General features: G+C 42.5%; 2 protein-coding genes across 3 annotated transcripts; one reads left to right on the top strand and one right to left on the bottom strand.

Annotated features, from left to right (window-relative positions):
- Positions 1-277: 277 nt before the first annotated feature.
- msh6 (mutS homolog 6 (E. coli)) lies at positions 278-7727 on the top strand (the record flags this gene model as incomplete). 2 transcript variants are annotated; one of them, XM_079229743.1, is made up of 10 exons in its annotated part: positions 278-543; positions 2005-2207; positions 2336-2517; positions 2666-5216; positions 5833-6116; positions 6219-6336; positions 6433-6522; positions 6617-6771; positions 7249-7448; positions 7587-7727. In XM_079229743.1, 10 exons carry the CDS (start codon positions 278-280, stop codon positions 7666-7668), a joined length of 4131 nt encoding a protein of 1376 aa, XP_079085869.1. In that variant the 3' UTR covers positions 7669-7727. The 2 variants fall into 2 exon arrangements, with proteins under 2 accessions (XP_079085869.1, XP_079085868.1); XM_079229742.1 differs by having other exon boundaries at positions 2002-2207.
- Positions 7728-8129: 402 nt separating this feature from the next.
- fbxo11a (F-box protein 11a) lies at positions 8130-22542 on the bottom strand. Its single transcript, XM_079229744.1, has 22 exons — positions 22385-22542; positions 20152-20276; positions 19943-20024; positions 18275-18419; positions 15947-16076; positions 15061-15144; positions 14848-14980; positions 14626-14732; positions 13556-13667; positions 13067-13173; positions 12634-12771; positions 12038-12255; positions 11730-11910; positions 11489-11611; positions 11125-11210; positions 10932-11008; positions 10678-10821; positions 10288-10398; positions 10054-10161; positions 9853-9961; positions 9656-9754; positions 8130-9491 (listed from the first exon to the last, which is right to left on the bottom strand). Exons 1-22 carry the CDS (start codon positions 22476-22478, stop codon positions 9362-9364), a joined length of 2643 nt encoding a protein of 880 aa, XP_079085870.1. The 5' UTR covers positions 22479-22542; the 3' UTR covers positions 8130-9361.
- Positions 22543-23804: the final 1262 nt, after the last annotated feature.

Raw genomic sequence — 23804 nt, 5'->3', positions numbered from 1 at the left:
TGGAAATAAAGTTTTGAGGGAAAGGGATGAAAAAACTCCCCCGACCTGAACGCCAAAGGAAGTCATGTTGACACCACGTGACTTCCCTCTTCTACCGTACTCGCTTGTCATTGGCGGAGGCTCTTGCCCACGCCCACAACATCCGTGTATCTTTTCCCGCGAACTGGAAGTCCTCGCGCCTCGCCGCTGTCTTGCTAGGTGCTCGGTGGCGCATTGAGGTGCCGTTAGGATTGTATACCCAACAATACAGTGACAGCAGGTGGTAAACTCGCCCAAAATGTCGAAGCAAAGCTCCATTTTCAATTTTTTCACCAAGTCTCCGCCACCAGCCTCCAAGGCGAAGCCGAAGCCGAGTCCCTCGCCGGCGGAGGCGGACCTGCCTTCCTCCGTGGAGAAGTCCAGCTCCTCTCCGAAGGAGCAGGCGAAGCAGACACCGCAACAACCAGCCAAGAGCAACAACGCGAAGCCGAAAAGTAACGGCAAGTCTACAAAAGGGGGACTCAAAAAACTTTTTGGCGACAAGGCCCCGGCAGCCGAACAGAGGTGAGTTAGCCGGGATGATAACGGTGTGGGGCGGTGTAATGGCTGGAGACACGTTGGTCACTGTGCTCCCCTCCGAAACGAAGTTAAAGCCGACTCTTTATCAACCACACGCATCTTTCGGGATAAAGAGTCGGCTTTTACTTCGTTTCGTTTTCATTTGATAGGTTGGTCATGTTCTCTACGTGAAGCTTAAACGTTCTGTCGAAGTCCTGCAGACTGCTCCCACGAGGGGGTTTCTGGGTAAATCAGTGCGCATGTCAGTTTAGCAACGTAGGCTACAGAGATGAAACCACAGTGTGGACAATAGGCTCGTTCGTTCGAGCTGCGCCTCGTCTGAAATCCAGACGAGAGCAGGGGGCCGCAGCAGGAGTCGTTGTCAATAAGGTGCGATCAAGTCGTACAGTTTAGGCTGACTTCAAAGTAGACACAGGAAGTCACAGAAAAAATGACTTCCTGTTAGTTCCGAACTTTTGTCTATTGTAGTTTACAGATCAGGTTTGGATTCATTCATGTGTTTGTAAATATATAGTTATGTAGAACTGTGTGTGTAGCTGCATCCTTTGTTCTTTTTATGTCTGCCTGTGAAATACATTACTAGTGGTTTTGATGTGTTTTATATAAATACGATTTTGTATTAACAAAAAGATATGTTTTTAGATCAAACATGAGACGAATAGTCAACAATCCAGCGTTAAGTATTACAACTACACATAAAATAAGGATTTTCTACAACACGTGGTGTTTGCTGTTGGATCTAAGAGCCAATCAGCTCTCTGATGTGGCGACATGTGGTTTTCCATCATGGACTGGGCCAGGCAGTCAGGGAGAGCTACTGCGGCGCCTGGCTCTGAAATCGACGGCCGGCTTGCTCTTGTGGGATTATCGTTGACCACGTGTGCATGACGCCAGAGCAAGTCAGGACCAAGTCGCACACAAATCTAACCGGCATGCACTGTGCGCCGATCGCCGCCGATCGATTCTGTGCAGAACTGGCTCATCTCAAACAAGCCTTGTCTGAAGTCACGTGAGCTCACAAACACAGTCTGCATAACATACTGTTTGTTTTTAGACAATGTCAACAAAAATAAAGTTATTTGGTCATCAATGCAAACACAGCAATGACGCAGGTTTTTCAAGTGGTTCGGGAACGTCATACTTCATCATTATCAAAATAATCCCAAATCAAACATTCCACAAAATGCAAATAATAACTTTGAGTTCATTGAAGCCTATTTACACTTTGAATGTTCCCATACAATATAAAGGTGTATATATATATTTGTAATACATCAGTTTGACACAATCTTCCCTTAGATTGCGATGGCTTGCTGCAGTAGCTTGAGGATTATTTAGACCACTGCCAGTAATAAGAGCAGTTAATTCTACACGTGGGTTGACACTCTTGTTTGCCCATATTGGCCTCGACCAATATACTTGAAATACTTTTCCTTCTTTCAGCAGCAACACATGCCCATTCAGTGCTGGTGCCCTTGTGTGGGCAAAACTGGAGGGACACCCCTGGTGGCCGTGCCTGGTGGTCCCCCAACCTCTGACTGGACAGCAGATGAGGGGCAGTGGGCGGAGCCAGCGCATACATGTCCATTTCTTTGATGAACCGGCTACTAGAGGATGGGTCAGCACCAAGTACATCAGAGAGTACCAAGGTTGGCTTCAATGGATCCCTTAATTAATGACAATTATACTCTTAATGCTGTAACTAAAATGGGATTTTTACTCTCATAATGGTATTTACTACAGATTGTTAAGTTATGTAATTTTTACGGTTTTGCAGGCTCTGACAGCAGTGATGCTAAAACAGGAGGGATGTTCTTCAGCCGCAAACCTGTTATCCGTCATGCGATGGAGCTTGCTGATGGAGTTATGTTTGACAGCCCTGAAAAAAGAATGAAGATTCCTGTCTGCATGGATCCGTCGGATGAGGAGGAGGAGGAGGAGGAGGAGGAAGAAATGGAGGTGACTTTGTGATGATAATTGATGTCTATGTCAGTAATATGGACATAAAAGTCTGTATTTACTACATGTAATAACAATAGTCGGTGAAATGTAAAAGGACAGTAATACATTATGTATTTTTTTTTTACCTCCTTTTTGTTTGTTTTAGCTTGACAAATCAACACTGACTGATGAGAGCAGTGATGAGGAAGAACAGAAAAAGGAGAAAGTTAAGTCGTCCAAGGTCAGCCTACGTTCATCCCGTGCTTCAACAGAAAAGGGAAATGAGGCCAAGCGCCGCCGCATCATTGAAGCGTCCGACAGCGATGGATCAGATGAGGAATTCAAACCGGAACAGGCTGCTGCGTCCAGCAGTGAGGAGGAGGAGGAGGAGGGAGCGCCAGCAACGCTGAGCAGTGATGAAGAGAACACACATGAGTCAGAGGCAGAAAGCCCCGTCAAGCCTGTGAAGCGCAAACGTCCGGCAGAGAAGCCTGCTTCTGCCAAACCGAAGACGCCTACCCCGTTCAGCGCTCCGAAACGAGCTCCAGCTGTTCTCGCAGTCGACACAATGTCTCGTCTGTCGGCCTTCTCTGCCCCGGACGGCTCTGAGAGCCAGGCAAACGGGTCCGGCACCAGTGGAGGCGTCACAGTTTGGGACCACGAGAAGCTTGAGTGGTGGCAGAGCGGCAGGAGGAAAGACGGCCGAAGGCGGCGAGAGACGGAGGACGACTATGATCCCACCACCCTGTATGTGCCGGAAGACTTTCTCAACAGAAACAGTCCCGGTATGCGCCGGTGGTGGCAGCTCAAATCTCAGATGTTCGACACAGTCATTTTCTACAAGGTGGGGAAGTTTTATGAACTCTACCACATGGACGCTGTGATCGGAGTCAACGAGATGGGACTGACTTTCATGAAGGGGACCTGGGCACACTCTGGCTTCCCAGAGATCGGCTTTGGTCGTTTCTCGGATGTCCTGGTGCAGAAAGGCTACAAGGTGGCTCGTGTGGAGCAGACGGAGACCCCAGACATGATGGAGGCCCGCTGTAAGCACATGGCCAAGCCCACAAAGTTTGACCGCGTGGTGAGAAGAGAAGTGTGCCGGATCATCACTCGTGGGACCCAAACCTACAGCGTGTTGGACGGTGCTCCTGCTGAGAGCCAGAGCAAGTTCCTGCTGAGTTTAAAGGAAAAGGCTGAGGAGGAAAGCTCAGGTTGTTGCCGCACATACGGAGTTTGCTTTGTAGACACCTCTGTGGGCTGTTTTCATGTCGGCCAGTTCCCCGACGATCGCCACTGCTCACGTCTGCGCACGCTGATAGCACACTTTGCCCCAGCTGAAGTGCTTTTTGAAAAGGGGAACCCATCTGTTGAAACGCGCAAAATACTCAGGTCCTCTCTGTCCTCTGCTCTGCAGGAAGGACTTAATGCGGGCACCCAGTTCTGGGACGCTCAAAAGACTCTGAAAAACCTTTCAGAAGAAGATTACTTTCGAGAGTCGGGGACCAACTTTCTTCCTGCTCTTCTAAAATCGATGACCTCTGAGAGCGATTCACTGTGCCTCACCCCTAAAGAGGGCTATGAGCTGGGACTGTCGGCACTGGGCGGATGCATTTCCTACCTGAAGAAATGTCTGGTAGACCAAGAGCTGCTCTCTTTAGCCAACTTCGAGGAATATGTCCCTGCGGATGTGGAGCTGGAGAACGCATCTGGACCTGCTAGTTTCTTTGCCCAGACTCGTCAGCGGATGGTCCTTGACGGAGTGACTCTGGCCAACTTGGAAATCTTTCAGAATGGGACAGGAGGAACGGAAGGGACGCTGCTGGAGCGTTTGGACACCTGCTCAACCCCGTTTGGCAAGAGGCTCCTGAAGCAGTGGCTCTGTGCTCCTCTGTGTAACCCCACCTCTGTCAAGGACAGACTGGATGCAGTGGAAGACCTGATTGGCGCTCAGGCTCAGGCTACTGAGGTCTCGGACCTGCTGAAGAAGCTCCCGGATCTGGAGCGTCTTCTGAGTAAAATCCACAGCATTGGCACCCCTCTGAAGGGCCAGGATCACCCCGACAGCAGAGCGGTTCTTTATGAGGAGGTCACCTACAGCAAGCGCAAGATTGCAGACTTCCTCTCCGCTCTGGAAGGTTTCAAAACCATGCAGGAGATCATCACGGTCCTCGCGCCGTTGTCGGGCGAGTCTCAATCCGTGTTGCTCCGTCAAGTTGGCGGTCTGAAAAATGAAGAGGACGGCCTCTTTCCCGACCTCTCTGCTGAACTCCGGCGCTGGGAGACGGCCTTCGACCACCAGAAAGCCCGCACTACTGGAGTCATTACCCCTAAAGCTGGCTTTGACCCGGAGTTCGACCAGGCTCTGACCTCAGTCGAGAGCTGTGACCGGGAGTTGCGGGATTACCTGGACAGACAGAAGAAGAGAATCGGCTGTAAAATGATGTCGTATTGGGGAACCGGGCGAAACCGCTACCAGATGGAAGTGCCCATCAGCGTGTCGGAGAGGAATATTCCCGAGGAGTACGAGGTGAAGTCTACAAAGAAAGGCTGGAAGCGCTATGTGACCAAGGAGACTGAGCGGCTGTTCTCAGAGCTGCAAGGCTACGAGGAGAAGAGGGACGCCGCCCTGAAAGACTGCATGAGGACGCTCTTCTACAACTTTGACAAGAACTACAAAGACTGGAAGACTGCTGTGGAGTGCATGGCAGTGATTGGTAACTACATAATGTTTTGTATTATTGTTAATCTGCATTCTTTTTTTATTACATCAAATGCCTAAAGGGATGCATTTAAATTACTGCAGTGAAAAACGCAATGTATTGTTCGTCTTGTCTCAAACAATATGTTTCTCAGGAGAAAAAAGTGTGTTTGGAAAGCGAGTTTGCAGAGCAGGTGTCTGCTCTGAATATGTTTCCTGCCGATGTTACCGACATGCCTCCATAATGTGTGTTAAAGCTGCTGATGTTGCACCAGTCTTGAGCGCTGGTTAGAAATCTTGCTATCGTTGAGTAACTATTCCATTATTCAACTTGGCAAATTTAACACCAATTAGTTTGTTTTTCGCCATTATGGAAAGTGTGCTCTTGTGTTTTTCCTGACGAAAGGAGAGAAGATTGCATAGTTTATTAACTGAACTCTGGTGCAGGGAGATACGGTGCTTATATAATGTGTGTTTCCTCCTACTGGACCGTTGCTCAGCCACAGGTTATGTTTGGTTTCATTTACATCATCCCATAAAATATTAAAGCGGGTAGCTAATTGGATTTTTCCGGTGGTTCAGCGCTTAACGTCTCTTCCTTTTCTTACTGATGAATTATCAATTGTTTGCAGATGTGCTGCTGGCCTTGTCGCGCTACAGTCAGGGCGGAGACGGGCCGATGGCCAGGCCCCAGGTGGTGCTCCCTGAGGGTGACGACCAGGTGTTGACCTTCCTTGACCTCACTGGATCCCGCCACCCCTGTGTCACCAAGACCTTTTTTGGCGACGACTTCATTCCTAACGACATATTCATTGGCTGCCCTGGTAGCAGTGAAACTGAAGAGGGAAAAGAGCGCGCCTCCTGTGTCATCGTCACGGGGCCAAACATGGGCGGAAAGTCTACTCTCATGAGACAGGTAAATCGTGTGTGTGTAAAACTACAAGCCTTAACGGAATAGAATCTGAATTTCCCTTCTTGTTGGCCCATATTAAGATGCTGTGCTTCTCTTTTTGCACAGTGTGGGCTTGTGATCATCCTCGCTCAGCTGGGTTGCTATGTTCCTGCCGAGAGCCTGCGCTTCACTCCAGTGGACCGGGTCTTCACTCGGCTGGGAGCCTCCGATCGCATCATGGCTGGTAACACCGTGAACTCCTGTGACGTAACACATGTGGGGTCAGCGACTTCAGCTTTCATCTCTCGGTCTAAACTTGTATCATCTATGTCTTCCTCAGGAGAGAGTACCTTCTTTGTGGAGCTAAGTGAGACTGCCAGCATCCTGCACCATGCTACTAAACACTCGCTTGTGCTCCTGGATGAATTGGGTTTGTTTTTGTTGCTTATTTCATAGAAACGGGGCACATTATGGGCGTTGTGTTTTTCGGAGCGCAACCATTCAGTAAACTGAACTGTTTGCAGGGAGGGGCACGGCCACGTATGACGGCACAGCGATTGCAAGTGCTGTCGTGAATGAGCTGGCTGAGAAGATCTGCTGTCGCACCCTCTTCTCCACACATTACCACTCCCTGGTGGAGGACTATGCCAACAACCCTGCCGTGCGGTTGGGACACATGGTGAGGACAGCAAATGCTAAATACACGAAGTACTGTACTGCACAGGCAAGCACTGGCAGACAGCTTTGGAATGTTAAAAGGGTTTAATATAAAATAGTTTAGACAAATATTTTCAGAATTATGTTTGAACATTGCATCCCGTCTGTTTTTTTAAACTTGTATGTAGTGGGGCCAAAGGCAAAATTTCTGTCAAACATTCTTATCAGTGATGTCCCTCCATTGATATTCAGTTATATACATTATCTATTTGTTGATGGTTAAACCTTTGGGACAGAGAACTAACCTCTGAAGTCCTATTTCTTGGTTTCCTACAGAACAGGTATATTATTTCATACAAATAAGATGCAAGTTCAAACTGTAAAATAATTCCTCCGTATCAACAGCAGAAATAATATCTTGCGTGTAGTTTATCAGGGAAATCCCCAACCTGTCGGGCCATGTATTGGAGTCTGAATCGTGTGTAATGTCCCTTTTCAGGCGTGCATGGTGGAGAACGAATGTGAGGATCCAAGTCAAGAGACCATCACATTCCTCTACAAGTTCATCACCGGTGCTTGTCCGAAGAGTTACGGCTTCAACGCCGCACGACTCGCCAATCTGCCAGAGGTGGTCATCCAAGCGGGACACAGGAAGGCCAGAGAGTTTGAGAAGAGCACCCTCAGCCTCAGACTCTTCAAGTATGCATTCATATTGGGGGTTAAAGTATTCCATAGCTACTGCACCTCATGTTACAGTGACGCTCAGAGCAAGGATTTGAACTTGGTCCTAAGAAATGCCAAAGTTTAGTTCTGACCTCTTCCTCCCTCTTCTCGCAGGAAGCTGTGCCAGTTCGCCGAGGACGCTCCACTGGGAGACGCGCACTTCTCTGCACTCGTTCAGATGCTCAACGCCATGTAGTTTAAAAACATGCTTTGTTCTTGCTGAATGTTTGTTTTCTCAGCGCTTGAAAAAAACACTACTGTAATGATCTAATAATAAAGTTTATTTTTAAAAAAATGACAATGTTTCATCTAGGAAATTAAACCCTTTTAATTCACGCTAGCGCCTACATAACGGTTATTGAATACTTCACAATATATTAAGTCTAGATGTTATGATACATGCATACATTTCAGTCTGTATGAGAACCCACAATCACCAGTACACATGAATGGGGAGGGGAGGGCAATAAAACCATATAGCGCCGTATATAGATACTTGTCTCAGCTCCAGCAGAGTAAAAGCCTTTTTAAATTCTCCAGCAACATTGGCAAACACGGGAAAACAATTAGCTGTGCTTTCACAAGACTTGTCTCAGTTTCTTGGGTATAATTGAAGTGTTATTGAAAAATAAATTGTATCTTAACAGACCAAGAAGCAGCATTTGTGCCTTTTTTATTAAAGAGGAAAATAAAACCACATTGATTCTGAAACAGGTTTAGATGTATATAGATTTTATAATCTACTTGACTGAAGGCAATGTACCACAGGCGCTACAACCAAATGTTTAACAGATGCATTATAATTTATTTTCTTATTTGGAGAGAAAAGGCTGTATCTTATTAAAAAAATACCATGAGCGTCATCTGGCTAAACACACCCCTGCATTGTTTCTCAAAATGCTTAATTTTGGCCCATATCTCTTCCTGTAAATTAGGTTGTGTGTGACACGCCAATACAAACAGAATAAACATAAAATATGCATAGATTATGTAAAAGTACAGAAAAATGTTCCCCTCCCATACAGAAACAAACACTTATGTTGCTACTCCAAACAGAAAAAAATATATACAAGTCTGGTGAAAGCACACATCAGCATCTATTGTTCGGTATTGCAAATGTAAATGAGTCGACATTGCTGGAGAAAATGTTTAGTGTTTTCCTCTTGTTTCTCTTTCACAGAAAGAAGTTAGATACTGCGACATGTATAATTACACCTATTCTATGGGTACGGTATATAACCAAAAAAAAATAAAAAATACATTTAATAAAAATAAAGACATTCAAGTACAGTAAGATTTTTGCATGAAAATACAAAACTACACAAAGCATTAAAATCAAATCTCAACAGTTGTCTTGAGAGAGAAAAAAAAAAGCTGAAGTGCTAGGTCATTTTCCCCGTACATATCATACGAGCACGTCGGTTGCCCAGTGATGGAAGCATTGTGGTTATTTGGAGCCTTTCGCCTCCTCGTGAGAAAAGTTGTGCCCGTTCTGACGGAGCGTCTGTCCATGATAGGTTTGTACATGACTGCAGTATTTTGTTCTTCCGCTTCCTAAAAGCAGGTGAGCTTTTGTCCATCTCTCACCAGCTCCACTTGCTTTCCCAAACCAAGACACCCACAAACCCTGAGGCAGCTGCTCTCCCACAGATGTCATATTTTTTGTGTTTTAAGTCAAATAATTGAAGAAAAAAAGCGAGGCATCCATAATCAAGACTTTTTTTTTTCCATAGATGTCTCCGTTAAGCATATTCATGTCCAAGTCTTTTTTTCCTCTCTCTTTTTAAAGTCACTGAATATGCTCTGTATGTTAGTTTGGATCTCCTCCGCCGCACAACTTTAAAGTGTCTTATGTCCTTTGAAGCACAAGAGGAGCTCGGGTCTGGAGCTCAGTTGTGCTGCAGCGTGTTGGACTCTATGGGAGGAGCCGAGTCGTACAGGGTGTCTGTGTCGTGGGTCGGCTCTCCAGCTAATGTGCAGGGATTTGATAGCGTCCCCGCACCGCAGTCACAGAAGAATCTGTAAGAGGAGAAATGATCATGTTAGTTAAACTCCATTAAGATTTTTTTCACTTGTTAATGAAGAGACGCACATGCAAGTGTGAATGGAACGCCAGGTAGCGTTTTGGTCACTTAGTCGATATCTAAACCACATCATTGCTAATATGGGTAAAAAAGACTGACCTATCGTGTCTGATGAACTCCACATCGTGTCCTTGGTGACACTTCTTGATGCAGTTCACACAGATGGCGTTGCGGTCTGTTGTGTTACAGGTGTGACACCTGCGGGGAAACCAAGTTGCGTTTGTTAACGATCACAAACCAGGCAAACAGTTGACCGTCCGTGAGTCACCTTGATTGCGAGTATGAACATAAATTACCTGTAAAAATCGTGCATTGGGTAGCTGGTGTAACTTGAAATCTTGTACAGGCACTGACCTCTGCTCACAGCCTTTTCGATAGCATCCTGATTGTTCATTATTTTATTATCTGGAAGAAAGGAAGCAGAGAAAGAAATTGGTACATTTTGGTCTGTATGAAGGTGAAGAAGCGTGCTGACGTCTGTGTGACCGAGAGAGTACCTTTCATTGTAACATTGACACCAGATGCGAGAAACAATCCGCCAAATCGATTGTTGAAGATCTGATTGCCTTCTAGGGTCGCTGTGGCATGATTGGTGATCTCAATACCTAGTAGTAAAAAGAACACAGTTCATATTACAGAGCTAGTTAATAGTTCCTATTAGCGAGGCTCACTACCTCATTAAGAAGATTCACTAAATGACAGATTGCATACTGAGTGCAGGTGTGACTCACCTGCTGCGAAGCCGTCAAATATCCTGTTTTTCCGCAGTACGGGGTGGCTGTTGGTGCTAATTAGGACTCCTGCTTGGGCGTTTCTGAAGATGTCGTTTTCCTCTAACAAGCCTGAAGACAAAACAGACTGTCAGAGCCACAAACCCCCGAAGTGAAAATGTAACCGCACATCTGCCTTAGAGATACAAAGTGCGGAACTAATATTGTGTGTAAGGATTGTGAAAATCTATTGAACTCCAGGCTTAATTTAAGTAGATTATACACATCAACTGACTCTCTTGCCAATCTTACAAATCGTTTAGGAGATAAACACTAAATGTAAAAAAAAAGAAAAGAAAAATGGCAGACCCCATCAGTATCCCCTCGTATTAAAAAAATGAATTGAGTTACCTCGTCCTCCGTTGAATATACAAATCCCGCCGTCTCGCCCGTCATGGATCTTGTTCCTCCGTAGAGTGGGGTTGCTGTCTGTCTTGATCCAGACTCCGGCCATCGCATTGTCAAAGATCTCATTGTCCTCAATGAAGCCTAAGCCTAAAGAAAAAAAAAACCACACATTCATGTTTCAGTATTGGGGCAACAGGGAAGAACTGATGTCACATTAGTTAAACAGTATATATAAAAAAACAGAAAAGACTTCTCACCCGAGTTGTAAACCAAAATGCCTCCATTCTGACCTCCCCAGATCTTGTTCCGCCTGATCTTGGGATTGCTGCCAGTCCTGTCACAAAAGAGCACACAAGGGACAGTTGATCCACTGCTAAACTTAACACCAGGACAACTGATTCCGTAGTGACTTTAGTGGGACATTTATCTTATGAGTATTTGACCACAAACCTAATTTGAACTCCAGAGTACATGTGATTGTAGATATCATTGTCTTCCAGCACGCCATGGCCATTGTCATAAAAGTAGACCCCGACCTGTTGAAAAAACAGTGAAAATTGGAATTAGCATTCATTCCTAGTATCAAATATCTTATGATTTTGTTTCAATATGACAGAGCTACCAGCATCAGATCCCAACTGATTCGTTAAAATTATAGAAAAGTAATCTGGTTGAACATTGCAGGATCACATATATGACATAAGTATGACAAATGTCAGTGTGATTACATTGCACCATATAAATAAAAAAATACACCTCATGAAGGTGAGTTTGTCACTTCATTTCTCATCATTTAACTAGCCTGTAATCTTACCTGCTTCCCGCTGTGTATCCTGTTCCTCCTCAGTACTGGCGTACTTCCTGTCGTGACCCACACTCCTGCCAGCGTGTTGCTGTACACCTCATTCTCCTCGATGACGCCTTGTCCTTTTTCGTGCTGTGTGACACAAAACACCCCAACATCACTGCTGTGTTTCCAAATTGTAGCATGACAAAGCTAAAGAAGTGAAAGCAGTCCCAAAAAAAACATTGCGACTCCATGGGTTCATATTTACCACATATATGCCGCCGTGCTGGCCATCATGGATCTTGTTGTGTCGGACAATTGGGCAGCTATTCGTCCTGATCTGGATTCCCGCCAGGGCGTTACCGTAGATGTCATTTCCTTCGATGAGGCCTCGGCCATCACCAAAAATATAAACGCCACCCTGGTTGCCATTAAAAATAGCATTGCCCCTGTATTTGGAAAAAACAACTCATTTAGGACCCTATACAACTGTGAATGGACCAGTGCCCAATTTGATATCTTTTAAATGACACGTTCAATTTAGTATTTGAACTTTGACAGCCAGGCCACACTGACCTTATCGTGGGGTCACTGTTCGAGGTGATCCACACCCCAGCAAAGTTATTTGCATAGATCTTGTTTTCGATGAACTGCCCGCGGCCCTTTTCGTGCACGTAGATGCCCCCCGTCTGGCCGTGATGGATCTCACAACGAACCACTGTTGGATTGGCGTACGCCTTCACCTCAAAGCCGGCTATACGGTTCCTATGGATGTTACAGCTCTCAAAGTAACCCTGGAAGTGGACAGAGAAGTACAACATTACTGTATCTAGCAAAACACTTTTCATTCCATTAGCAGCAACTAAAACAAAGAATAAGAACCGTGTGAAATTAACCTGTTACACAGCCACAAGAATTGCAATAAGATAAGATAAGAGATAAGACAATACTTTATTAGTCCCGCAGTGGGGAAATTGCAGGATTACAGCAACGAGACACATAGTAAAATACAAAAATGTAAAAGTAATATAATACAATGCTGCTTCATTACACTATGCACTGTACAATCAGACCTAAATAATATGTACACAAGGGAGCATCATACAACTCTGACATTTCAGTGACAGTCAAACAGTTTTTTTTAACACAAACACCAGTATTTTGTATCCTACCATGCCGTGGTCGAATGTAAAAACGCCGACGTCTCGGCCATGGTGGATGTGATTCCGTCTGATGATTGGGTTGCCGTGGTTTTTAACCCAGATCCCAGCCAGAGCGTTGTTCGAGATCTCATTGTCTTCGTATATTCCCTGAACAAAACACAACGTTGATTAAGGCGTTGAACATTTTCATGTCCACTTTACACTTCAAAGTTCTTTTTTAACAATTTGTTTTATTTTATCATGCTATCATTTTAATCTCTCATGTAACAGGCTAGTTTCTTAAGACTGGGACGATACTTATTCACCGTTCATGAAACAAGAAGTATGAGAATTAAGAACCATGAGCTCTGCTGCTGCTGGTCAATCATCTACTGGACAACAACACGGATGCTTTCAAGTCTTGGTGTAACACTTTGCAACAAATGGGACATGTGTGCATTACCTGTGCATGGTCAGTGATGTAAAGACCAACATTTTCACAGTCACTAATGTTGCAGTGCTTGATCGTTGGACAAGCCCCCTGGCCGCTGACACAGACAGCTGACCCCACTGAAAGAAGCCGGACAGAAATGTATTAGTGCACCAATATCAAATGTACAACAATACAATTAAAATAAACACTATTACTAATTGTTCTACTTTTATCTATCATGTACAAACATGTTAGCTCAAACATATTGAGTGTTTAGAAGTGGATTCTTAGTTTACAAACATTAAGTAGAGCAGTGATTCCCAACCTTATTGTCTTGTGATCCCTTAAAATAAAAAGGTGTCCACTTGCAACCCCTTGCTACAAGTTTCATGAGTTGCACAAACGCATGAGCAACACTTTATTTTTTCCTTCTTCTTATCCATCACCTTAATCATCTCACAACCCCTCACATTTATCTTGTGACCCCTTTGAAGGTTGACAAAGGAGCAGCTCATTTACCTGTGCACGTGCTGCGTATAATGCAGTGGTCGATGATGGGACTGCAGTTGACTGTAATCTCCAAGCAGTGGTGTGCATTGTGGTGCTGGGCGGATTTATCATCAGGGTTGAACTGCAGTAGAAACAAACCAGGGAACTCATTTAGAAAACAGTGGCTAGGAGCCACCCTAAATGTTGCACGTATGGCAAAAAATATTCAGATTTATAAAACCTTGTGTACGCTGCAAGAGCGCAATTTCATTTAATGAATCCCAAAAATCAACCGGTAAATGTGCGCTCCAAATTCGTAGCGCAGAGGAGAGACTCCCTTCTGCGCTCTGGGGTGCAGACAGCATTGATAAAAAATTAAGGACAATTTTATTTGAGGTTTGAGTTGGTTCATATGTTTTATAATTGAAATGCGCTTACTGCTGCTGGTTTGGCAGTTTATAAAAAAAAAAAAAAGAGCATATACACTACTGTTCAAAAGTTTGGTGTCACTTAGAAATGTCCTTATTTTTCAAAGAAAAGCACTGTTTTTTTTCAATGAAGATAACATTAAATTAATCAGAAATACACCATAAATTGTTAATGTGGTAAATGACTATTCTAGGTGGAAACATCTGTTTTTTAATGAAATATCTACATAGGTGTATAGAGGCCCATTTCCAGCAACTATCACTCCAGTGTTCTAATGGTACATTGTGTTTGCTAATTGCATAGAAGACTAATGGATGATTGGGTTCGGTTATACTCTCAAAATGGCCAGAAAAAGAGAACTTTCATGTGAAAGTGTTCTTAGAAATGAAGGTTATTCCATGCGAGAAATTGCGAAGAAACTGAAAATTTGTCTGGTTGACCCCAAACGTTTGAAGGTGCACACAGTCTCCCGCCAAGTTTGTTTTTATAGATCACTTTCAGATCCCATTTTTGTTATAAATGAGACCCCAGGTCTCAACAACCGTAACAATCGTCAATAAAACTAAAGATGACACTTGCTTTCCCCCATACTGAGTGAATGAAAAAAGGATGGCTGTACGGTACTGTACAATGTGGCCTTTATTACCCAAAAAGTAAAAAAGCCCTCTCACCCTGATGGTCATGTATCCAACATAAGCATCTTCTGAGCCTTCCATGAATACAAATGTAGAGTCTCTGGTATTCTCAATGATGACTTTCTCTGCTACTTTACCAGGAGCTGCAAAATAATCAGAACGGTTTAATTAGAGACGAAACAAATGCAAAGAATCTGTGACCATGACTTCACACACACACACACACACACACACACACACACACACATGTATACATACCGGCTCCAATCATTGTGATAGGCGACTCGATGTAGATCCATTCGTCTGTGTAAATACCAGAGTGGACGAATATCAAGCCATCAAAGTGAGGCTCCTGACCTCCTCCCAGAGCATCCTCAATGGTGTCATAGTACTGGAGAAAAAAATCAAAACTGAGGTTAATGAATGAATCATTAAAGAGGGCCAAATAACTGTTGGAAAGAGATTACTTACAAACATGTTGTCTCTCCCTTTGTATCTGGCAGGATTACTGTAGAAGTGTTCTGCAAAGCCCGGCTTCACATGTGCTCCTTTATACTGTAAAAAAAATATTCATATGCTTAACCAAATCATTCATAATGAACAATTTTAGAGACAAAGACCAAGACAAATACATTGTACTGACATTGCATTTTGGACAAGATGGGGAAATCATCACTAGAAAAACGCCTGAGACAATTTTGTCCACAGAAAACAATACTAAAAAGGTCAATACATCTCAACGGAATGCAATTTTAAAACATAGTTCTCCTCTATCCCCCTGCATACTGAATGTCATCATTATGGCCTGTGGTGTTGCCCTTTTACATGACATTAGCTCTCTGTACACGGGAGGATTTAAAGTCACACTGGAGGAACTTTTGGCTACAAAAAAAAATAAATCGATGTAAAGACTAAAAGAAAGCAGAGTGGATCTTGTCTCCAAAACACCGCCTTTTAAAAGTTGACCAATTCTGAAATTTGCTGTATGTAGAAGCAACTCTTGCATAATGGTCCCACCTCACATTTCTCAACTTATTTCATCACTAGGTTTTAAAGCACTTTGACAAATAACTTTGACTAAACTCTTTTTAGTGTCAATGAATTACAATTGTGATATTGGTTTCATGGAATCCTTTATTCAAGGCTGCTTTTGCATCTACCAGTGTTAAGTCGGCGATACTACAAATATCTAACAAAGGCCACAACAACCATCAAGAGTAGTGTGCGGCCAGTATCTCATCTGCTTCATAATAAAATGTGAAATCAGATGGTTAAGAGGAAAATGTGTTTGTTTAAGATACAACAGGCAAGACTTCAAACTGTCAGAGGATCAGTAAGCCCACAGGAGGATCCATACCAGCTGCTGAAAACTTTCCTTCCACGGGTTTGGCTGCTCATACTCTTCTGGGTTTATCTGGTAGAACTTCCCTGCCTCGGGGTGCATCATGGGGCGTGTGTATTCAAACACTTCCATGTACAGCCTCTTCCTGAAATATAAAGGTGAAAAACCACAATTAATAATAATAACTTATATAGCACCATTAAAAACAGAGTTTACAAAGTGCTCTACCGAGGAGCAAAGCGTAGTCATACATAACATCAATACAGGTAAACATTTAAGAAAACAGGAGGCAAAAAAGTCCATGGCATAAAGGCAATGAACACAACAAAACATCCAACCAAAAAAAGCAAATGGAATATCAAAAAACAATTAATTCATTAACCAAGTAACACAACCGTCCTCTGATTTCGGCCTCAGTCTACAATACAGAAGCTTTTGTCCAGTACACTCAGTGAAACCTAAATTTAAGGCTCTATCAAATCAAAGATGAGTTGCAGCTATGAGACTGTTATTGTAACTGACCTCAAAACATTTGGACTAAGTTTAATATATATATATATATATATATATATATATATATATATATATATATATATATATATATATATATATATATATATATATACACACACACACACACACACAGTGTTGGGCGTAACGAGTTACAAAGTAACGAATTACAGTAACGTAATTACTTTTATAGGTAACGAAGTAAAGTAACGCATTACACTCAAAATATTGGTAACTACACTACTTTACTAGACCTCAGTAACGTGCGTTCCTGCGTTACTCAAGACATTTGTACCAGTCCGAAAAGTTCTCTTTTAGCGGCGCGCGAGTCACACAACACTTCCTGCATGAACAATCTATCACAGAACTCGATCTGAGTGATTTGAGTGACGTAGCTGCTGGTGCGTAGAAGGAGGGAAGCGGGGAATGGATGAGACGGAGACAGAGACGGAGTGCCCGGATCCAACTGGGAGGTTCTCTCCAGGTTCCCTAAGATTAAGGATATTGCAACGCAATACAACACTCCAATACCATCAAGTGCACCTGTCTGTTATGACGTGGAGCTTCTAATGAGGACAAGACACGTCTGGTATGAACGGGATCCCTCTACTGGTGAACTGCAGTATTACAACTGTTAAAGCGATTGAGAACGCGCTCTTGCACCCGACATGTATATATTTTCCACACGTAACATCAACATTAGTTAGCGTCAACAAGCACGTATCATTGTACTTTATGCCTTCAAAGTAAAAGCACTTCCTGTTTACATGCTCTTCACAATAAGAGTAAATCATGTAATAAAACAAGTTACAACACTGTCAAAAGGCTTTTCAGCCTGGGCAGTATTGTTCTGACCCCAAGGAGGAGCAGGCTGTCGGATAAAAGATTGCAGAGACTTTTACTCATGCGATACAATCGCTATTTTGAAGAATAGAGAAAAATGATAAACTTCATAGGATATAGTGCACTTTATGTTTATTTAGGCAATGATGAAGTGGATTTTCTGTTTATTTAATTGCATTTTCAGTTTCTATTTTTTGGGTTAAGTGCATTTCTGTTTCTATTTTATGGGAAAAAGTGCCATTAATTTTTCTATTTTTCTTAAACCACTACAATGATTCCTATAACAAGCTGGTTTTGTTCTTAGGAGTCGGCCCCCATTTGGTTTAGTGGGGTCTCATGTTTCCAAAAGCCTGTTTTCAATGTGTTATGCTGTTTGACCTGAATGTCCCCACCATACACAGCCTCTTGTATCCTGTTGTTTGTGGATTTTAAAGTGAGGCATATTTCTTTCGTCAGACAGTGTGAACAGGGTTAATGTTCGTTCAAGTTAATGGCTGAGTTTTATATGCCATTTTGTTTTACATGTTTACAATTACAATACACTATGTGGAAAGGCTAAGAGATGCCCTTTATTGAACATTGAAAATAAAGTGATCAAAGGGCCATGATGTTTGTACATGTATCTTTGTGGTTCATTTGGACATTTGCTTAAAAAAAAGGGAAAGTAAAGTAACTAGTAGTGAAGTTACTTTTCAAATGCAGCAACTAGTAAAGTAATCTAGTTACAATTTTCAGAAGTAACTAGTAACTATTTCTGAGTAACTACCCCAACACTGTATGTATGTATGTATGTATGTATGTATGTATGTATGTATGTATGTATGTATGTATATATATATATATATATATATATATATATGTGTGTGTGTGTGTATAATATTTAAAATATAAACCTTGAAACCGCTGTTCAACTATTTATCAAACGCATACAAAGCAGCATCAATAAAGACGGCATCGGTTCAAAGCAAACCGAGCACCAGCGAGTCTCACCAGAGGATGGGGTCATTGGCCAGCTCACTGAAGCGCTTGCACACACATGCTGCACGGCACAAATCCTGCTCCAACAAGTACGAGAAGATCTTTAGTACCACCTCGTCTGGAAGCTTTTCCTGCAAATACTGCTCTGCTGGAGCTGCTGGGAGGAGGAGGTCCGTGGAATTAGAATAAAATATTTTCAAAGACAGAACAGGGTTTTGGGTGTGGTTAGACAACTGCAACCATAGGAGCATATTTATAGCAAGGGCATGTGAGGAACCAAAACTAACCCTCAAGTCACAAAAGAAAACAAAAATACACATTAACAAATCTGAATTGCCCTAGCTTTGTCCTCATACGTTGTTCAAAGCTTTTAGGCTATCATATAATAAGCAAGGCTACAAGTACAATCACAGTGTTTATCCAATATTGATGTGAACACCATCAAAGACCGTAAAAGCTAGAAGTCAACCCTTGAGTCACTTGACTGTCACAGCTTAATTCTTACGTTTACTCCACCAGAAATAGCCCGGCTACCTAAAAGTGAATCAATAACAATGTTTCAGTCTTGCATCCTAGTAAAGTTTGAGGTGTGTTATTAAACACTGAACACTGTGATGAGAAACATTTGAATAAGTTACGCTTTCAAATGTTCTTTTGATTTGACCGCTATCCAATTACAAAGCAATAATTAATTAAAGCATTAAATGTAATTATGATTTCTCTATCAACCTGCTTGCTTCCTCACAAATGTGTGCAGGCTGTGGCCCTGATTGAAATCCAATCGCAGTCCAAATATTGGTTACTGCTTTTCCATGCAAGCTCTGCCTGAATGGTGACTTATCAATCATATTGATGAAGTGGACAGATTTGTTTATCATACATTAACTAAACACAAAGCTGCTATTTCTGTTGATGTTTGTATTTAACTTTAAAAATAAGGGAATAAGATGAAACAAAAAGATGTGTGTTCACATTGAACTACCTAGAGCACAACATGAGGCAATGTGACCATCTACTTGGACACAACAAAGCCATGCATGATGAGAGGAGAGCAAGAACCAAATGCCTTCTAGACAAACTATTTTGGATTCTTTGGCAAACTCCAAACGCCACAAATAAGACTATAATTTCAACTTTGTTAAACTCATGGTGCTACTTCATGACTTTACCAATGAGGCTTTTAAAGAGAAGATCTCAAGTCTTGAGAGGTTGATACCATTACACATCTGCTTTTCCTAGGTATCCCAGAAGTTGACAACGAGAAAGCTAAGCCTGGACTAAAGAGTGAATACAGACTCAAAAGGGCCTTGTTGCTGACAACTGCTGCACGCAACTGTGTGCAACACTGTGTGAACGTAAATACAAATCGCATAAAATATTAAATTATGCAATACACAACTATCTCATTGTAAAAAGGAAAGTGAAACATACAATTTTAAAAAGTAAACAAAAAAACAGGTCTTCACGTGACACTTTGTAGAATGCATAACTGCCCAATACTAACTAACATTTTGCCCTGATTTGCAATTTGTTGAGACACCACAGTACCATCATTGTACTTAGGGTAAAGTATTTCATCCTTAACCTTACCCCTCACATCCTGTGGAAAACATAACAATGAATGCACCTTTGAGAAAAGATACACAGCCGTGCGCCTCTCAAATAAGTGTTCCTAATTACCTGGTAAGTCTTGACACTTTCCTGAAACTCTTGGGCGCTTAGGTCGGTGTCCAAAGTTTTCTGTGGTTGAAGTGGAAGCACCCTGTAGATTTAAAAAAAAAAGTCAGTAGAGACATTTAAACATTAACTATTGTGTTTCCTTAAAATAAATCATTATCTTTAGGCCTTTACTATTACTGCTATCTTTTAAGGCTTTCTGGTATATGTACCTCCATGTTAGTCTTTGTCGGACACACTGTTCTCTTGGGTAGAGACTTTCTTCTAAGTTGGTAGGGACTATTCTGAGCTCCTGGACCGGATTCTTCTGCGACCATATCTGCAGGAACGTCCTCATCTGAAAATGGCGTAAAAGGGTAAAAGAAAGATTACATCCAATCCTATTAATTCAATAAATCAAAAATATAGTACGGTAGTCAGCAGTGGGAAATACAAGAGAAACATGTTCTTGACACGTTGCCAACAACTTCTCCATGATGTAGCAGTTCAAATATGCTTATAAAAAAAGTGAAGCAGCAACTGGATATTCCTGAGCTAACACTAGAAAGCACCATGTCTAAATACACAGCGTTTATTCAGTTCCTGTGTCCTATAATAACTGTCATGGAGCCCATGAAGCATAGCTTGATTTAAGATAAGATAATCCTTTATTAGTCTCACAGTGGGGGAATTGCAGGATCACAGCAGCACATAGTAAATACAAATCAAGTAATATAAATAAACAGTAAAAACAGTAACGTATAGTGGACGTTTACTTGCGTGCATGTTTCAGCACTTTGATTGTCAAAATAACCATCAACTTTACCATTGATTAGATGTAAAGTGTTCAAAGATGAATGCGTCAGTAATAAGCAAAACACTTTAACAACACATTACCAAAAGGTAATTGCCAAAATAGTATTTGACAAAAAGTAGATTCCTTCATTACCTGCTCGGTACGCAACAAATTGATTACAGATCCCATCAAGAGGGGATTCACTCAACAGAACAACTATAGCACAGATCCTACAAGTACGGGTCCATCCTGAGCTAAAGAAGACATCTATTTATCAGGCTATTCACCAAGGTATACTGAGTTGATAGCTACCCCAGATGGGAGATGCAAACTCTGTCTTCTTGTTGCTCTGGTTGCAAAAAAAAAGACTCTCCTCGGCTACGGCTAGTAACCATTACAAACACTTGTCTGTGTAACAAAACTGTTAAAGCAACTTCACTGTAGCTGTAAACTGAAATAATGTATAGGTTATCCTGCTAAAACAAACACATGTAAGATCAGAGGTGTATATCAAAGTCTCAGCAAATATAAATAGACAGATACTGTTACCAAGCACACTATCATGTATTTATGTAAAGTCACCTTTAAATGACAACTCAGCTATACTGTGGACATCTGGGCAAAGGGAAGGTCCCATGGCAGGCCATGTCTGATAAATGAATTGAGGCAAGGAGAAGCACCAAAAAGACGAGCATGGCAGGTCATTCACCAATAGATTGCGTTGGCAACATAATCAAAATATTACCAGTGTTTTTTTTATGTTTGCTTATACTTTTGAGAGAAACAACAATATTTAACCCTCTGCTGCTATTTGCCATCCAATACTGTAAGAGCCAACATCACAACATTTCACTTGTCGAGCAAATATTGTATAATTATATTTAGCAATAAACCAGTAATGTTACCGATTAATGCTTTCCACATTGAGATAGCAACTATGATTGCAGAGCATCCTGAGCGAGTGTTTACTTTGAACATTGCAGTCAATATTCGCTCTCATTGCACAGTCTTCTGTCACACAGCGGTACAGAAGGGAAAAACATAATGTGACTGAATTGTAACAGTGACGTTGTTATATTAATAACCAGCATGATATCCACGCATTTACATGGTAACGTTGCCAAAGACAACATTGAAGGCTGGTGCTTTTTTAGAAACACCCCAGAGCGCAGACAGCTAGCTAAACATGCTAATAATAACAGCTATGTTAGCACAGGCTAGCTCCAGCTAGCATGCTACGACAACTGGCGAAACTACTTTTGCTCTCGTTTGACACCCGTGAACTGGGCTGACCGTTGTCTACCGCGTGTCATTTCCACCAGCAATGTAATATTAGCTGCCAAAAACAAAACCCACCAAAGACACGAGGTCTGTCCAGAAAAAGAAAGGCCGTCTCGGGGCAAAACAAAGCGCGGCCTCAATGCTAGGGACAAACACTAAAGCCTCGACGTTTCCTGACTGCAAAGAGACCCGTTAAGACGGCTGTTCACGTTGGCTACAAGGTGTTTTATTACACTAATTAGCGTTGTCTCGGTGCACACACTACACACGAGCGCACACAATGACGTTACATACATCAGCTCATGCATGTAACACAGTTCCACCCTAAAGCTAGCGGCTTGCCAAGCCGTCCCGTGACGCTAACGCCAGCTAAACGGAGCTAACGCTACCTCTTTCCTGGTGGTTCCTCTCCGGCTGTACCGGGCGCGGCCTCGAGACTCGCCTGGGTCTTCTGCTAACGTTACTTGCTCTGACGGAGTTCATTTGCGGTGTTGTTAATCCTAAAGAAACGTCGAAGCCTTCACAGCAGAAGAGGCGACTCTGAGCGCGTCATCTATGTGTTTTTCTTCAGCATTGCACGATCTGCCATCTTTCGCCGTGGCACCTTGGAAGAAAAACACCCAGTAACGCTGTGTGTTATTCCCGTCCCTCTGCACTGGTGTTACGTCTAGCCCCGTTCTACTGTAGCAGGAGGAGCCATACCAGACAGGCACCGTCCGTCAGGCCTCTCAGTCACATCACATGGGAGGACCTCTCGCCGTCAAGTCGTTCACGGCGGTCTATTCAAGTGATTGCGTTTACTTTTGGAGCTCAACAGGATCTGAACCACTCAAGCGTCCATCATGGGGGAATCAGCTGTCTGTCGCTGCAGAACTCTACTTCACACTTAGGCCTACACATTTGAGCAGAACCATCCTGGTAATAATCCTTGTAGGGGGTTAGGTGTGTGTGTGTGTGTGTGTGTGTGTGTGTGTGTGTGTGTGTGTGTACAATGTTTGTGTGGCTCCATCTGGGACCTACATTAGCATTTGATTAATAATTAATTCAGCATAATCTGTTCAAATACATTGACAATAAAATGCAAGATTGATCTGTGAGAACAGATTGGTGCCTCAATGATAAGAAAGCTTTCCTTGGCCATTAGAAACTCGTATAAGGCTACTGGAAATTCCTTGAACTGAAAGAAGAGGCAGATAAGAAGATAATTCCTCCACAGGGATCAATAAAGTGTCTCTTCTTGATTATTTTCATGCATACTTTGTTTGACATGATAAGAAGTGAGGCTTAGTGAGAAAGCAAAGCTCTCAATCACGTACTAACAAATGGCATAGTGTCTCAGAAAATGAGATTGTGGAAATGATTGGCCAAAATGAGAAACTCAGTCACTTTAGTATTGATCCACAGTTCCTTCACAGTAAGAAGAGTATGTTATGATTTGGTGCAAATAATCATAAAGTGCATACATTGAACATGTTGATCTGACAGAACAAATGCTAGAGGGCAAAGAGTGTAAATATGGAAATAATAATATAGCCACACGTGGCAAACCTACGTAGCAAATCATCTTATATGTTGAATCTAAGAATTCACAAACGTGTTTTAACTGCAGGTGAAATGGCACCTGACCAGTGGTGGGCTGTCATTTTTGTATACAATATGTCAGGTGACCTGACACATTGCAATTTTAAAATTGGGTATTTTGTCTGATGGTGGTGCTGTTCAGCATGGCCACTGGAAAGGGCCCCACCAACACGTTCTCATTTCAACTTATCACATACTGACGCTTTGTCAGACCTCTGTGCGTCACTT

This window comes from Taurulus bubalis (assembly GCF_910589615.1).
Source record: "Taurulus bubalis genome assembly, chromosome: 14".
NCBI classification, from domain to species: domain Eukaryota; kingdom Metazoa; phylum Chordata; class Actinopteri; order Perciformes; family Cottidae; genus Taurulus; species Taurulus bubalis.
This window is presented reverse-complemented; position numbering and strand designations above follow the sequence as displayed.

Bases quoted from the DNA above. Each gene is read 5' to 3' on its own strand.
- fbxo11a (XM_079229744.1), bottom strand. From the start codon at position 22,478: ATGAACTCCGTCAGAGCAAGTAACGTTAGCAGAAGACCCAGGCGAGTC. The intron at 16,077-18,274 runs GTGAGACTCGCT...TTTATATTTCAG, and splicing joins GCCAATGACCCCATCCTCTG to GAAGAGGCTGTACATGGAAG. The intron at 14,733-14,847 runs GTATGTATACAT...ATTATTTTGCAG, and splicing joins TATCACAATGATTGGAGCCG to CTCCTGGTAAAGTAGCAGAG.